The sequence below is a fragment of the Ovis canadensis genome, chromosome 15 (assembly GCF_042477335.2).
Source record: "Ovis canadensis isolate MfBH-ARS-UI-01 breed Bighorn chromosome 15, ARS-UI_OviCan_v2, whole genome shotgun sequence".
NCBI classification, from domain to species: domain Eukaryota; kingdom Metazoa; phylum Chordata; class Mammalia; order Artiodactyla; family Bovidae; genus Ovis; species Ovis canadensis.
Window position 1 is genome coordinate 58,132,077 of NC_091259.1, and position 17,366 is coordinate 58,149,442.

General features: G+C 47.1%; 1 protein-coding gene across 6 annotated transcripts in view; it reads right to left on the bottom strand.

Annotated features, from left to right (window-relative positions):
• Positions 1–1,748: 1,748 nt before the first annotated feature.
• STIM1 (stromal interaction molecule 1) overlaps positions 1,749–17,366 on the bottom strand; it is a 196,154-nt gene continuing 180,536 nt past the window's right edge. For 2 of the 6 annotated variants that reach the window (XM_069553453.1, XM_069553455.1), the window contains exons 7-13: positions 16,701–16,878; positions 12,280–12,447; positions 11,695–11,795; positions 11,162–11,397; positions 9,931–10,023; positions 8,063–8,129; positions 1,749–3,671 (exon numbers count right to left, since the gene is read on the bottom strand). In XM_069553453.1, coding sequence (XP_069409554.1) covers positions 3,155–3,671; positions 8,063–8,129; positions 9,931–10,023; positions 11,162–11,397; positions 11,695–11,795; positions 12,280–12,447; positions 16,701–16,878 — 1,360 coding nt within the window. In that variant the 3' untranslated portion in view covers positions 1,749–3,154. Of the gene's footprint in view, positions 3,672–7,756; positions 8,130–9,930; positions 10,024–11,161; positions 11,398–11,694; positions 11,796–12,279; positions 12,448–16,700; positions 16,879–17,366 lie in introns of all 6 variants that reach the window. The other 4 variants (XM_069553450.1, XM_069553452.1, XM_069553454.1 and 1 more) reach the window with 3 other exon arrangements.

Consider the following 17,366-nt stretch of genomic DNA (forward strand, 5'->3'; position numbering starts at 1 on the left):
CTGTCGTCTGAGGTGGGCTCTAGCCAGAGATACGTAGACGGAGGCCGGGAGCCCCAGGGCCCTTCTTAGGTGGGCCTGAGTCCGGTTGGGAGAGAGCCTTGCTATGCCAAGGAAGGGCCTTTGTATTTTATCCTGATAGAAATGGGAGCAAGCCTTGGCAGAGTTTGAGCGGGACAAGGCTATGATCCGTTTGCTTTCAGAATTATCAAGTGGGTGGTGGCCGAAGCAGGGTCAGCCGTAAGGCCTTGGGGAGATAGAATGGACAGGACTTGGTGACCGAACGTGGGGAGTAAGCATAGGTGAGACATGATTCACAAGTCCGGTGTAGAACCTTCAGCTTTGCGCTAGGCAAACTAATTTTTATGAAATCTCGTGTAGCATCTCCACTGTAAAACCTTTCATTGGTTCCTTATTGCCGTCAAGGTGATCCCAAGGTTATTGTGAGGCATAGCAATACCTCAAAGATATTGGTGATTTGGTTCTCATAGGGACAAAGTAAAGGGACAAAATAGGTAATTAGTTAATCCCACTAGGGGATTCTAAGTAGAATAATTATGGGAGACCCCTATAAGTTAATAATTACTCAAGAAAGCAGACTTGATTAGCAACAAAACCATGCAACACTAGCATGAGACATATCCCCAAACAATGAAACAGTGATGGCATGAGCCCCATATCGTGCCCCATGAGCTCAGTAAGTTAATGATTTCTGCACACATTAAAAAAAAAAAAAAAAAATTACGGACCTAGCTTGACTGTGTAGGAAAACACTCCCCTGCTCAACTTGGAGGAGGAGCTGATGATGTCTACTCAAGAAAGACAAAAACAGTTCTCCTCCTCCCCGCCTTTCCTTTGATTATAAAACTGTAGCCCAGTAAGCTCTTGGGGCACGGCACCCCTCTCCCTCACCGGCCTGCTCATAAGCCTCACAAGCATCCTATTCTAATAAATCACCTCTTATACATCACTTTGCCTCTTGCTGAGTTCTTTCTGCACTAAGATATAAAGCACCAGGAGTTCTTCAGAGCCCCCCGAAGTGACACCAAATAGTTTCAGTTCCAGACCACTGCAATGTAGCAAATATCATGATAAAGCAAGTCTCGAAATTTTTGGTTTCCTGGTGCATATAAAAGTTATGTTTACACTATACTGTAGTCTTTTATGTGTGCAATAGCATTGTCTAAAAAAAATGCACAGCTTAGTAAAAAATATATTACTGCTAAAAAACATTAACCACCATCTGAGCCGTCAGCAGTGGTAATATTTTTGCAGGTGGAGGGTTTGAACTACTGCAAGAATTACCAAATGTGACACAGAAACATGAAGCAAGTAAATGCTGTTGGGAAAAAAAAATAAGACTCCCTTGCCACCAATCTTCAATTTGTAAAAAGTGCAATACTTGCAAAGTGCAATAAAATGAGATATGCCTGTAATTCTAAAAGGCATAGGTGATCAGTGAAGCTATATGATAGACAGAGTCAAATAGCCTAGAGGTAGGGTTGCCGGGTTAAGCTAATAAAAATTTATCCCTAACATTTCATAGGACATAATTACATTTTTAAAAGTTACTTGTCTAATATTCAAATGTAACTGAGTATCTTGTATTTCATCTGGTAACCCCACCAGAGAGTTCTGGGTAAGTGTATTAGAGTTTCATTTTCCCTTGGCAGAAGAGAAATGTCCCTTCACCCTATCTGCTATGCCACAAAGAACACAGAGAACACAATGAGAGTCAAAGCCAGCAGAGGTGAAAATCTCCTACATGCTTTATTGGACTTCAAAGAGTCTTATGAAATAACACAGAAAAACCCATGTGAGGTTGTCTAGGGGGTACAAGGCAGTCTGCAGCCTAGAACTGCCTAAGACCAGCCCCAGGTGCCCCCACCCCAGGCCCAAAATAGGATCCCAGAGTACAGATGGCAGGGAGTGGGGCAGAGGGAAAATACCTTTACAGCCATAGCAAAAACAGGTAAGGGAGAGTTGTCTAGAGGGTGGGAAGGGTGAGGGGGAAGCGGTCACACAGCCACCTTGACCTACACCAGCTTCCTCAGCCACCCCCATCCTTAAACCGGCTGTGTCCTTGAGCCTCTAGCCCAGGCTATGCAGTAACATGAACACGGGTCTGACAGGGGGCGTATGTGGTGCAGGCACTTGGGAAGTTCAGGAGATTTCAATTTTAAAATGTCTTTTGGTTCAAATGTGACAACACTCTGCCCAACAGCTTCGGGGCCCCATTAGAGCCCTCTATCATAGCTGAGGCTCCTATGGTTGGGGAGCCAACTGTCCTGAGCCTTAGGAGTAATGATGCTTGGGGAGCATTTGGGGAGCATCTCTTACAGACAAACCCTCCTGCAGTATGGGGCAGTGGGGATAAGAGAGAAGCAGGTGTGGGTGAGACAAGAAAGAAAAGGTGACTGCCTTGTAGCCCACATCTCTGGCTCCTACTCATCCTCAGACTAGAAGTTGCTTCCTATCTATCCCTGAGCCTAGCCTCTCTTCAAAACTCTAGTGAGTTGTTCTCTGGGAATTGGTTTTACTCCCCCATGGACCCCTGGAGTCCTAGTAAGCTCCAAGCCGAAGTTACCTCTGGCCCACCACACTTCCAGAGAACAAACCTCAAACATTAGGTCCTAGGCCCCAGTCTGGGGCAAAGAGAACCATCGTCAGTGGCAGGGTGGGGGTGGGGGGGTGCAGGGGGTAGAGATCTGAGGCACAGGTGTCAGAAGTTACTCCCCCTTCCTCCCCCGCTAGCTGCTAGGGGAAGTTGGGGAGTGGTAGGAGAGAGAAGCCTGAAAGCAGGAACAGAGAGTAACAAGAAACCAAACCTCAAAACTGGGACAGCAGAGACATGGAAGCTGGACCCCAGAGGTGGTGCTGGGAGCTGAGGGGACAGCAACCAAGACATGCACTGAAGAGGAGAGGGAGTGACAGCGGCAGCCCATGTTTGGGAGGGAGGCAGGCCATGGTGGTCAGTTAATAAATAATGTTGAAGGACCCAAGGATGATGTGGGAGGCAGGTATGTACAGTGCCCAGGCCCCCGAGCCAGCCCCTCCCAGGCCCTATGCTGGGGGCCAGGTATCTTGGAAGGGAGGGGAGGGGAGGCAGAAGACCAGGGAAGGACAAGTTGTCCCACCACTGCCACCCCCATCCTGCCTACTTCTTAAGAGGCTTCTTAAAGATTTTGAGGGGAAACTTCTTCCGGCCTGGGCTGGAGTCTGTCTCCTCGCCAATAGAGCCATTATCCTCCTCAGCCGCGGCCTTCTTGCCAGCCAGGTGGGGGATACGTGTATTTCGGCTAGGCTGGAGGGCTCGGCTGTCCCCAGCTGGAGATGGCGTGTCTGGGTCTGGGGGACTTGGGCTGTGAGAACGGGAAGAATCCAAATGTGGAGAGCCACTAGGTAGGGCCGGGGAACTCAACTCCATCAGGCTGTGGGCCTTGTCCAGCCCATGGTTCAGCGCCAGCAGTGCTTTCTTGGCCAGGGCAGGGCTGTCAGGCAGTTTCTCCACCAGAGAGCTGGGGTGGGCCCCCTCAATCAGCCGGTGGCTGCCGTTGGAGGTCATGGCGCTGAGAGCCTCATCTGCAGCACGGATCATCTGAGGAGGCTTGGGGGCCAGACGCTGGCGGTCACTCATGTGGAGGGAGGACTCCGAATCGGAATGGGTCAAATCCCTGCAAGACAGGTCAGAGAGGAAGAAAGGGACACAGAGGATGGGGGCAGGGGGTAGTTTGAAGAGGAGAGGGGGACCACGGGAGAAGACAAGAGCAGGGGGATGAGAGAGGGGCGGGAGAGAGCAAATAGGGTGCCCAACAGGTGGGAAAGAGCGAAGAATGGGAAACAGAGGGAAGTTAACACGGCACAAGAGAGGAGGTAGGAATAGGGAATAAGGATAGATTGGAGAAGAGATAAGGAGAAAAGAGTAATATGGGGGGGGGGGGGCGGGACATGGGGAGCAAAAGGAGAAGCAGGTAGAAATACAGAGGACCAAGGGAAAGAAAAAAAAAAGAAGGAAAAGTGATGGAGAGAAAAGAGAGATAAGAAGCAAAAACAAACATCATTATACCATTAACTCTCTGGCTAAGGGCTTTCTAAGGTCTGGCCCCCACCCCTGATGAATAGCCAGGCCTTAAACCAATACAGCCACAGGCTTCAGTGCTACAGGCATCCTCCTCAGCAAAATCTCTGCTTCCAGAGCTAGTTAGACTTCTTAGGACTCAACCCTAAGCTAACATACATAACTCCTGTCCCACCCGGGGACACATCCAGTCTGGGCCAGGCCTCAAGGAACAGGGAAACATGCAGTCAGTGGGCCTGACCTGGACTGGGGAGAAAAAGATTAGAACAGCCTTGCAAACAATCCCTCACCCCGCTGAAAGGCCAAGATGCTGCCTCTTCCAACCCTCTCTCAGGATTCAAAAAAGGTCACAGAGAAGTGTTTTGGAGTTCAAAGTTGGCTGGCAGTAGGAAGACTAGGGTCTTTTTCAGAGCTCTGCTGACAGGAAGAATGTATGGAGGTGCAGAAAGACAGGATGTTGGCCTTTGAGGAGCAGTGGTTCAGAAGAGCTGCCCACTGGAAGCCCCAAGGTCTATTTCAATTTCCACCTCTGCCTGAGATTTGCTGTGTGACCTTGGACAAGTCATATAACCTTGCTGGTCCTCAATTTTGGCCAAATGAAGATAATATCAATTCAATTATTTTGTAAGACTCTTTAGAGGCCCAAGTATGTTGGCAAAGCACTTGAAAATGTAGAAAGAATTGTGGGAATGAAGATGATGAGGCCAGTCAAGCAGGAAGACCCTTCCATGGGCCACTCACAAGAGGCTTCTTTGCAAGGCTGAGCTATGGGGACACGGCACTGCACACTGGACATGCACACAGAGGTGGTCCAGCATAGCTGAGACACTTTAAAGGGCTGGCTATTCCTAAGAAGACCATGAACGAATTCTGGATGCCACCCCTCCTACCTTACAGACAAAAAGGTAGATATAGGAGTCCCCTGCCAATCCTTTAATCCTTCCACTTTCCCAGAAGCCCTAGACCCCATGGCAGAGGCAGAGGAGAGGGCTAAGGGAAATGTTTAAACATCCACGTCAGAAAACTAAAGGGAAAGGGTCATGAGTGGGAGGGGAGAGGACAGCATAGCAGGACCTAGAAAGGAGAAGACTGTGGGTAAAAAATTAGGGAGGGCACCAGGCTCCAAAAACAGGCAAAAGCAGGAGGCTGGCTAATAGTCATTATAGGTTTAATTCTCAGTAGGAAACAATTAACCAAACAGCCACTCTGTGGGCCAAGTACCTTCCTGGAGACATGGAACAGCAGAGAACAATCTCAGCTCCAACTTCCACTCCAAACACTGTTCCAGCCACCTACTCTAGTATTTTACCAACTGTCTCCCATTTGCTTTCATATTTCTGATGGTGTCCCCTCTCCTATCTAAATGTGTCCTTGTTTCTCTAAGTCCCAAGATGATCCTCTCCATAGCCTGCCTTTTCCACACAGATATGAACCACTGAGCAAGGTGCCAAGGAAATTCTGGGGAGCAGTCACACTGGGACAAGGGGCCTTCTAGACTGAGGAGGTGAGGATTCTAGGAGACTGCCTTTTCAATGCCAAGGAAGGAAGAGTGGTCAAGAGGTTGGGGTCCACTCAGACTCACTCCTCCTGGCTTACTACCCCATTTGGTCATAATTTCCAGACCTCAGTGCCTCCATCAACAAAAGCTGAGACTTCCAAAGCAAGAAAAGAACCTAGGGGAAAGCCTGGGTGGACATGTGAGGGAAAGGGCCCACTGAGCAAGCTCACTTTCCCTCCCTGAACCTCTGAGACGATTTAGGTCAGGGGTGTCCCTCCCCAAAGGCTGGGCTGCCTTGGGCTCCCGTCCCAAGCTACTAACCTTACTAGAGAGCCTGTTTGCCTTTAGAGATGATCCTCTGATGCATGGTGTGAAAGAAAATTCAGTGGTGAACAGGCCAGGTGGATGCAGGTACTCCTTCCCTTCCCCCCGCCCACTGCCCTCAACCTGGGCCTTTGAACATGAGATTCACAGCATCCTCTAGTACCCCCAAACCACTTTGATCCTGTCCATCTGTACTGGGAAGGGCAGTCTCCCTGCATAGGCTTCTGGATGAAAATGAGGATGAGGATGAAAATGAGAAACTCTGCTGAGTGATAACACTAGGAAAGGCTGTCCTTTTGTGAAAGAGAAAGGAACAGACTTCAAGGATACCATCCAGAAGTCCAAGGGGCAGAGCTAGAAAGACTGGTATCCAGAGTGACGCAGGACCAAAAGGAAGCAACAGGGTAAGCTGCAGCTCAGAGGCCAGGACTAAACCATGGTCACAACTTCAGAGATGACAGGTGCTTTCTGATGGTCTTTCTGAGGGTCCTCTAAGCTTGTTCAGGCAGGGTCAAGGCTACTATCTCTTACCGTAGCCTGTCACCTTGAGGTGTGAACAGGGCAAGTCCCTGCAGCTGCCAGACCAGGCTGTGGGAGAAAGCCTGTCATCAGTTCTTACACAGTTCACTTACTGAGACCTTCTGGAAGCACAAACATAACTAACAGAGCATCCTGAAATGGAGAGCCAAGTCCTAGTCTGTGTTCTGCTCCTAACTAGCTTTGGGACCTGGGGAAAATTACTTAACCTGCAGAATCTTAACTCCATCTCTGAACAGGAGTGTTTTTATGCCTGCCTGACATAAACCTAGCTTGTCCAAAATCCTTAAATCTGTTTCTTCCTCCCTTCTGAAGAGTAATTTTATGAAGGGTACTACAGTTTTCCTGTCACCCAAGCTAGAAACCTGGGCATCATCCTAGATGCCTCCTTCTCCTCCACCCCTCAAAGTCAGTTACCAAATTAACACTCTTGTTTTTACCCCCAAACCTCATTACCTCCCCTGGTGGCCCACTGCAGTGACTTCCAAGTTCCTCTAGTCTCTCTCTTTCCTTTATACAGGCTATAAAATGTTATTTCTACAAGGCAAATATGACCAATTCACTTCCTCTAAAAGCCCCTTTGCAGTTCTCTGTCTCTTAAAGGATGATGGCCCAAGCTCCTAGCCTTTCAGAGCCCTGCATCATTCTAGCCTCCTTTGCTACCCTGTCCCATCAACACAATGTTCTAACCACACACAGATCAGATTCTCATGAACTTCCAAGGAACTTCAGGTTCCCTCTGCCTAGAATACCCAATCTCCTTTTCCTGTACACAGGGTGTTGGCATAAATGTCATCTCTTTTGTGAAGCGTTCCACTCAGGTTCACACTGTTAGTCATTCCCTCTTCAACACCCCCATAGCGCTTATCAACTGTTCCAGAATCATTTATGTACCTCTCCCAGACCAGACCATAATTCTTGATGGCTGAGATTGTATCTTATCATCTATGAATCCCCATGCCCAGCAGTCTGGCAGAGAGTAGGTATCCATAAATGTTTGCTGAGGGGATAAAAGAAGTGAGGACTCCACTGAGATAACGGATGTGAAAGTTTAGGCCAAAGTGCTATAGGACTGTGAGGGAGGGGGTCTGTTACTCATTTTTAGAGTCAGCAAACCCCAAAGAGAGAAGGGAAGAAAGGTGTAGGGCATCAGGCTGACCTCAAGGAGGGGTCCCAGGCTGGGGAAAGACAGGACAAGGAGAAGGTACCCCAAGCCACAGCCCCGACAGCCCACCAAGCAGCAGCCAGCAGGCAAAGGCCAAGGTAAAGGCAGCAGAGAGGCATGGACGGGAAGAAAGGAAGAGAAGAGAGACAGCTGATACCCCAAGCTCTCTGAGTGCCAAGGCATCACAGTGCTGCTGTCAGAAGGGGGTGGGTCAGGGTAGGGCTCCATCTGGAGGAAATAGGAAGTGCTGTGGTGGTAATAGACAGGGTGGACATGGACGGTGGTGATGGAGGTGGTGGTGGTGGTGGTGGTGGCGGCAGAGGAGCAGGAAGAAGAAGCAGAGGCAGGTGGAGCGCTGGTCCCGAGGCCTTCAGAACTGAAAGACTGTCCAGATGAAAGGCTGCGCATTCGCCGCAGAGAGACCCGGCTTGTCAAGAAGTGGCCAGCCTCGCCCTCTACCAACCTCTGAGACCCCAGGCCATGCTGCGGCTCCGTCAGGCGCTGCCGGACACTGCTCTGCAGGCTGGGAGCTGCAAGGAGAGAGAAGAGAGTGTGAGGAAAGGCCACCTGCTCTGAGCTGGCCGGGAAGCAAGTTTGCCCGTGGAGAGATGCTTGCTGGAGACCACTCTGGGTCTTCGGTCCCCAGTCTGGAGAATGGGCCACCTCCTCCCAAGAACCTCCCACCAGGGATCCTAAAGGAGGGGCCAGTTGAAAATGAGATGCCCAGGTCAATTTCAATGGCAATTCCAATGGAAGGAGACCTAGGGCCAACATTACTAGGAAGGGAGATGGTAAGGCAGTTAGTGGGAGGACACAGGCAGGACGGGGTAGGACAGGGGTTTGGGACAAGCTCCGGGAGGGCACAAAGAACCAGCCTTTTTAGAAAGCCAAAGTCGGGAAATAGTCACAATTCAGAAAAGGATTTATACATAAACATGTTCATCACACCTTTATTAATAATCATATGAGAGCAAAAATAAAGGTGGAATGACAGGAAAATGATAACACATCCAGTTACTGGAAAGTTATACAGCTATTAAAAAGGCTACTTATGGGAATTCCCTGGTGGTCCAGTGGTTAGGACTTGACACTTTCACTGCCAGGACTCAGGTTCAACCCCTGGGAAACTAAGATCCCATAAGACTTGCAATGCAGCCAAAAAAAAGCACTGCTTGAGAAGACTTTTAAAACACAGAAAAAGGCCTATTAAAATGCTCAGGGGAACAAAAGGATACAGATTTTCATGTACAAGGAATACCTTGAGCAATAGAATACCAAAGACAAGAGTTTGAAACCAGGTCTTTCTATTTCTAGCTGTGACCTGAGTAACTTACTTCCCCATTTTAATTCCTAATTTATAAAATCCTGCAGAATTATCATGAGGCTTCAAGATAATATTTTTAAAGTACCTGACACAGTTCATGGCACTCAGTAAATGACAGCGGTTATCATTATCTTGACTACATAAAATTACTTAAAAATTGACAAACAAAAGACTGCTCAAATATGGTGGGAACTACAGGTGCCTTTTAAAGCCCATATTTACTCTTTTTACTTTCCAAACTTCCTCTAATAAGCATTTACACAACAAATAACCAGCTCCTGGATCAATGCTTCAAATCAGGCTCTTAGAAGATGGTGGCCACCATGCCCAGAGAAGGGGTATATGGGTACCAGGTAACTTAGAGACATGCTAGAGCATCCCTCTTGGGCTCACTGCTAGATCCAGTTGAAAATGGAATTCACACCTTTGTTTTTTCTCCTCTGCCCTGATAGATGGGCCTCCCTGCCTTCTCCCTAAAGATGGGAGAAAGGGCCAGGTTACACGGATGGCGGAAGCCTTGGAAGGGCCCCACCAGGAAGAGAGCACAGTTCCATGGTGATGGAGAGCTAGCAAGGTAGGGCCTCTAAATGGCTGGTGGCTTTCAAGACATGAAAGAGGCTTAAGGGGAAGAGGAAACGTGGAATAGAGATGGAGAAAGAGAGACAGAAGGAGAAGCAGAGAAAGAGAAAGGAGGAGGAGGCTCTCTCATTCCTTCTTTCCATCTCAGCCCAGCTAGATGAAGGGCCACTGGGACATCAGTTGAGCTGGGCTGAAAGGAGAAGCCGAAGCCTCCCATCACCATGGCTATTCCCTCTCCAGGCCTCAGCTGAGCAGGCTGATTCTTCTCACCCCCCGAACCCTTCCCTGAAGTTAGTAGGGACTGTAGTGAGGGAACAGAGGAACAGGCAGGGGAGTGATGCAGGCAGGAGAAGGGGCCCGTGGGGTGGGAGTGCTGGTTTAGTCCCCAAAGTCGGAAAAAACAAAAGCCCCAAAGGGGCTCCTCAAACCCGGGTATTTCCAGAGGGACTGATCGTCCGAGCCGGCGGATGCTGAGCAGAGAGAGCGGTCACTGAACCTACGCCCCATCAGCCAGGCAGCATCTAGGGTCCAACAACCAGGCCGAAAGGAGAAGAGAATCGGATTCACCGAGGGCTTCACCCTGCCCCCGTGGGGTAAGGGAAGGGCAGGGGGCAAGGGGGGAATGGCTCAGAGCTCATGAAGGTCCCTCCCAACCCGGAGAACACAGGAGCTCTTTTCTACTTGCTCGTGACCTTAACCTTGTTGGGCCTTTAATGAAAGCCTTGCAAGGCACCAGTCCACAGAAAGAGGAGGCTTGGCCAGAGGCAAACTATGGCTAAAGAAACTTACAAAAACATCCAGCCTGATTAAAGATCTGGCTATAGCCCCTAACCCAGCCCAGCTTTCCACCATCCCCCCTGCATGCATGGGATATGGGCCCAGGACAAGAGCTTTTCCATAAAAGTATATTCTGTTTATCTAAAAGAGACTCTGATCCAGAGAAAAATTCAGCGGGTCAGTAGAGGGTGTGTCCCTTCCTTCACTGAAGAATTCCCACAGAGTGCTGTCTCCCTTGACTCTGCTCTACTCAGCTCTCACCACTCGCAGGGAGAACGGGGAGAGGGAAGACCCAGGACAGAGGTGGGGGGAGGTGGGGATGGCCGAGTTCAGGTGGAAAGCCGGAGATCCCAGGAGATCCCTCCCGGACAAGAATGTCTTTCTGGCTTAGAGGATTCGGGGCTTTATCACTGTAAGGGACTATTGCTTCCTGGGGCCTCACATGAAAAAACAGAAAGAGGCATCGTTTATCTACTTAGCAATTAAAAATAAGGAATATAAAATTAAAACAAGTAAAAGCAACAGTCAAAATGAATGCCATTTTTATGTTACGAGTCACTAAAGGAGGTTATTTTTATAAAGGTAGATAGGAACAGAATGGGGGGGAGGAGAATAAAAGGATTAAAAAAACACAAAGAGGGAGGGAGACACACTTAGCACCACAGACCCACAGGGCAGATGGAGGATACAGCAAGGGAAGGCCACTAACAGGACAACTGCAAAGGAATGCCTGGGTGCAGGTTGTGCTTTACGAACCAAGGTAATGAGTTAATCGTCTTGGCTTCTGCCCCACATCTGGCTTACGCACGGCAGAGACCAGCAGACTTCTCAATCTGCACATCAAAGCCTCCTTCCCTCATCCCTACCCAAGAGGTCACCTACACTGCATGGACAAGGGTGACACAATCTCCTCATCCATGTCATCCACGTCGTCAGTCATGATGAAGTGGGCGGGGTTGGGGCGCGTGCTACCCATCCAGCTGGGGTCTATGTTGAGGGCAGCCACCAGGGAATGGATGCCAGGGTTATTGACAATCTGGAAGCCACAGAGGATCTCAATCTGCTGCCAGCGGTGCAGGCGCTCCCTCAGCGCTGCTGTCACCTCGCTCAGAGCTTGCCTGAAGAGAGAAGAAAGAAAATGGCTTAGGCCCATGGGTTGGGCCTAAGCCCCAGGAGAGAGGAGGCATCTTCTCAGAGGAACAAGTTGCAGGGGCGGGGGGCAGTATGTGCATGTAAGAAGCACACTTAAATCATAGACTTAAGAGCAGTGTGGGAGGTAGTTAAGGGCTGAGGCAGGAGATCAGAGCTGTACCTCTTCCAGTGAAGAAACAGAATCAGGACTGGAGGCCCTGGACACCCTCCAACTCTGAGGATGGGATGGACATCACCAGAGTTGGGCAGCAGGTGTAACTTACTTAGCTGTTAAGATTTTGTGATCCACATCATCCAGGGAAGAGCTGTGGGCCACGTGGAAGGTGCCAAAGAGTGTGTTTCTCTTCTTTTTTATCTTCTCAGCCTGCAAAGATGAGGCCCTCAGCTTAAAAACGGCAGGGAGTAGAGGTTGGAAAAATGAAAAACGTTATTTTGTGGCTGGCTCCCCCTCCTCCTAGCACAGTTTAGGCGGCATGAGAAAAAGGAAGAGAATATGGGAAAGAAAAATGGAAGCCAACGGGAGAGCAAAGAGTAAAGAAAGAAAACAGAAGCAATGAGAGAAGCCGAGGGATCCTGACTCCAGGAGTCTGTCCCTGTGTCAGTCTGGGGCCAGCAGAGACTTCCCTCTACCTGCCTCCACTTCACCTTTCCCAGAAGGCAGGTGGGAGTAGCCCGGTACCCTTCTCCAGAAGCTTGAGGACATTATTAGAAACTGTGCAACAGGAAAAGAAACAAAACCCAACACCAGGATGTCTCTTTGTCCAACAGAGAGGCAGAGAGGAGGAAAAAGGGCAAGTGAGGGGGTGGGGCAAGGAGGAGAGAAGAGCGCAGCAGGAGGGCAGGCTCACCCCCTCCTTGGCCACCAGCAGCTGCTTCTCGGCATTTTGCTTCTTGATGTTGTAGTACTGCACCTCCACCTCATGGGTCAGCTGCAGCCACTTCTGCAGGGCCTCTGGAGCATACCATGAGCTATGCGATTCCAGCTCCTTCTCTGCTTTCCTCAAGGCCTCCCGTACCTGTGAGCCAAGAGGATACGAGTCCTTACTATTACCAAGACCCTCTCCAGTGCCTCCATATGATACATCAGCCTTCTTTTCTTCCATCTCATCTAAGCTTCACCACTCTCACAAGAGGGAGAAAGGGCAAGGATTATTTTCTGTATCTTATATATAAGAAACCAAGCTAAAAAAAAAAAAAAAAAAAGAAACCAAGCTTGGAGAAGGAAAGTAACCTACTCAAGGTCAACATTTAGTAGTGTCAACCAGAAGTCAAATGGAGACTTTTTTTTTCTTTCTTTTATTTATTTATTTTTTGCTGCCAGACTAGAGGATTCTTTTCTCACATATTAGTCACTTCTCCTGGTCATACAGCCAATGTCAGCAATTTTCCCTGCTCTCATGAGGTACAGCTTATCTCAGTGAATCCTCTTCTTTCTGAGAGCTGGGGTCTATTCTTGGACCCAAGCCCTCACAATGTGGCAAGAAAAGCACTTGGGTGGGAGTCTGGAAATTTTACCTGGTCCCTGGTCTGTCACTCAACTGTCTGTGTGACCATGTGCTTCCTAAAGCAGATCTCGCTGCTTTAGGTGTAAGGCCTTGTCCCAGGCAAATCCAAATTGTAAGCAAAGTGACGATCTCAGGAGAGAGTGAGCTCCCCATCCTGAGAGGTATGGAAAGAGCTCATGTCAGAAAGACCTTCAAAATGATTGCTACTCCAGGGGGCAACTGGCCTGAACACTCTCCAAAGGCTCCTCTAGCCCAGAGACTTTGTGATTCCCTCACTGATCAGGGTGGGTAGGCTGTAATGGGCACTGTCTACAAGGCAAGAAAACAACAAGCAAGCTTACACCTAACATGGGTATTGCCAACAGAGGCCAAGATCAGAAAGGACCAATGTATAAGCAGACATCTCTTCACTGACTTCTAAGCAAGGAGCATAAAATGAAGCAGATGGCCACAAAGCACTTAAATATGAAAGGTCTGGAAAGTACTGTACATACAGAACCCATTATCTATGCTTGAATTCCTTCTGTCTCACCCAGGCTACCAGTATAAACAATTCCCCAGCTCCCCCATCTGAACACTGACTTTTCACTGCTCAGAATCCCAGAGAAAGGGGATTGAGAGCAGTCTAGTGTCCAACTTTAGCCCATGGGGAAGTATCCCACAGCAGGTCTGGGGTCCACCCCTGAGCCTAATATAGACCAGGAGGGCCTTAGCTAAGGACAAAACACCTTCATTCCTCTGAGAGCCCATGAGAGGACCAAGCTTCATTGGGTTTTTGTTCCTTGAAAAGGGAACTACAAAATAGCCCACTCCTGGCTTTGTAGATTTAAAATGAGGAACAGACACCTTAGCGACTAATACACTGAGTCTGGAAATGGAGGATCAAGTTCTACATTAAAAGCAGTTGAAGGATTGGGATCAGCTAAAGGGATAATGGAGAGAGAAGAGAGAGCAAGCAGAAGGAAGTTTGACAGCTGGGGAGGCACATGAAAGGGCTGGTCAAACACACTCAAAAATTGTGTAATGAGAGAAACAATTACAAAACAGGGAACAGGGGGATCACAGGTAAAGAGATAGAGACAGACACATCCACTTTCTTTATTGAGCATTTACTGCACTCTGGGGCTGTGCAAGAGAATAGGTAGCTAGGCCAAAGAGTGGAATAAAATGTCCCATAATATCACAATGCTTAGGAGACAAGGCATTGCAAGAAAGAAGGGATCTGACTCAAGCACACAGCCAGTCCTCTCCTCAAGAGAGCTGCAAAACTTTAAAGTTATGAGGAGTAGGAGGCCAAAGAGCTAACTTAAAAATGTCCAAGGGGTAGAAATAATCTCATAGTCATTCCGGACTGGGAAGAAATAAATTCACCAGATCTCAATAAAAAGTCAGAAAGCAGAATGCCTGAGAAACAGGGACAAATGAGGCTTGGACCAACTCTTACTAAACTACGACCCAGTTCCGACACACTTCAGTCTCTCATTGGCTTGAGATGACCAGATCCTCACCCAGCATACCTACCCAAACCCTGTATCTGACAGAAGATGAAAATCAACTGTGGTGACCAGATCCTCACCCAGCATACCTACCTAAACTCTGTATCTGACAGAAGATGAAAATTGACTGTGGCCTTTATTACTCTTTATGCACACTATCCGGCATTTACTAAATTACTAGACATGAGAAGAGGCAGGCAAATAGAAGTAATAATCAAGAGGAAAAACAAGCAGTCCCACAAATGATCCAGATGTTAAGAGTTACCCGTCAAGGACTTTAAGACAACTATGACTAAAATGTTAAAGAAAAATATGGGAAAATTCTGGACAGGGAACAGAATCAATAAAAGAGTAAAATGGGCATTCTAGAAAAATACATTATCTGAGAGTAGGATTCCACTGTATGAGCTAAATACCACAATGTTCTTGGCAAAATACAGGATTAGGGAACTCAAAGACAGATTAAAATAAAACAACCAAACCAAAGCACAGAGGGAGGAAAAAAAGAACAGAACTAAGCATAAGAGACATGTGGAATAGAGTTAAAAGGTCTAACATAAATACTGGATACCCAGAAGGAGAGGCGAGAATGGAGCAGAAGCAACATGTAAACACCACAGTGAATGTGTATTCTGCAGCTGTTGGGTAAAATGCTCTATATGCAGCAATGAGGTCAAATTGATCAGTCATGTTTAAATTTTTATATCCTTACTGATACTTTTGGCTGCTTATTATTGGGAGGGGGATGCTAAAAATCTCTAACTTTGATTATGAAATTTGTCTATTATCCTGTTAGTTTTTCTTAACTTTTGCTTTATATATATATATATACACATATACACACATATATATTTTAAACTATATTATTAGGTATATCCAAATTAAAGGTTGTTATATTTTACTGTTTAATTCACACATTTATCTTACATGAAATGCCCATTTTTGTCTCTAGTAATACTTTTTTCTCTAAGTCTATTTTGTCTGACATTAACATAGCTACCCCTACTTTATTTTCCTTAGTGTTTATCATATATTAATATCTTTTCTCATCTTTTTACTTTTAACTATTTTGTATCCTTATTTCTAAAGCACATCTGTTGTAAACAGCATATAGTTGGGATTTATTTTTTATCCAGTCTGACACTCTTTGCCTTTTAGTTGTTTTCTATAGTCTGCTTACATCATCCAAGTTTCAACATATTTGAAAGGACTGGAACCTGTGGTCAAAGCACATGTTCTTTGAACACAGCAAAGTTAAACTGGAAATCAATGAGAAAGGTAAATAGAAAAGTCCCCAAGTGTTTGACAATTAGGCAACACACTTTTAAATAACCATGGGTCAAAAAGAAATCACAATGGAAGATAGGAAATGTTTTTAACTGAATCTCAATTTTTTAAATTAGAAGATTCCCAAATAAAGTCATCAATAAATTTATGAAAAGGTATTCAATATTATTGGTCAATAGGAAAATTAAAATTAAAATCACAATAAGATACTATTACATCCACATCATAATGTATAAAATGAAAATGCCTAAAAATACTCAGGCTGTAGCTCAAGTAGAACTCTCACACTATCACTAGTGGCTGTACAGATTGGTACAATCATTCTGGAAAATCACCAATTTCTCAAAACAAATATATGAATGCCCTGTTACATATCCAAAAGAAATAAGTGATGCCCACAAAGAAGTTTTAAAAGAAAACAAACTTGCAAACAACCCAAATGTCTATCAATAGGAGAATGGATAAATAATTTATAGTACATCCATACAAGGGATTAACACTCAGCAACAGAAATAAACTAATTATCACTACATGCAATAACATGGTTGCCTCTCACAGATATAATATTCAATTAAAGAAACCAAACACAAAAGAATACATACTGTATAATGCTGTTTACATGATGTTAAAAATCAGGTGAAACTGATCTGGTTTAGAGGTTACGACTGCAGTTACCTTTCGGGTGGAGTATTGACAGGGAGAAAGGGGAAGCAGAAGTGAGCCCTCTGAGTGCTTATGAGATTCTGTACCTTGATGTGGACGGCGACACAGGTACATGCATCTGTAAAGCATGCCAGCTGTATACTTATGATCTGTATATGTAAATACCTCAACTGAAAAGGGACAGAGTAACTTATCACCTGTTATTCACTGTGCTTTCACAACCGCAGTGATCATTTCTGCAACTTTTCCACTACTCTCGGCCAGACCCTTGGCTCCTGCCCTTTGACCCCAGCGCCTTGGGACTGTAGACTCTCCTACCTGCTCCAGCTCCTCCTCGGCATATTTCTGGCGGCTCCGCTCATTCTCCGTGCCCTCCCGCAGCTCCTTCAGCCTCTGGGCTTCCTGCTTGGCAAGGTTGATCTCGTCGCGCAGCTTCTTCTCCAGGTGCACCTTTTCTACCTCCACTGTGCGGTGCTCCTCCTGGGCTTTGTGCAGCCTGGAGACAACACAGGGAGCTGGAGGAGGCCAGGCCAGGCAGTGCCCGCCAGCTTGCCACAGGGCATGGCATCAAGAGGAAGATGAAGCCTCCAGCACTCAGAATATACTCTCCCTACCCTGCCACCTGCCTGGCCCTAGTGAGGCAGCTCAGGACCAACAGCAACCATGGCATTACCCTACTTATCTGGACCATCATTCTGCTGCCAGTAACAAAGGCTGTGAAGCCAAGGTTCCGGGGTATCTGAATCCTTCCATCTAAGGTGTCGGGGAGACAGTGGAGAGCCTGGAGTGCTGCAGTCCATGGGGTCCCAAAGAGTCAGACACGACTTACTGACTGAACAACAACAAGATGTCTCACATACTCAGATCATAACAATTACTAGTTTACAAGGTCTTCCACATTTGTCCTCCCTGCAGATAATGATATATTGTACAGTTATCAGCCTGGGACAGGTATGGACACAAAGGCTTAGGAAAGGGAACAAA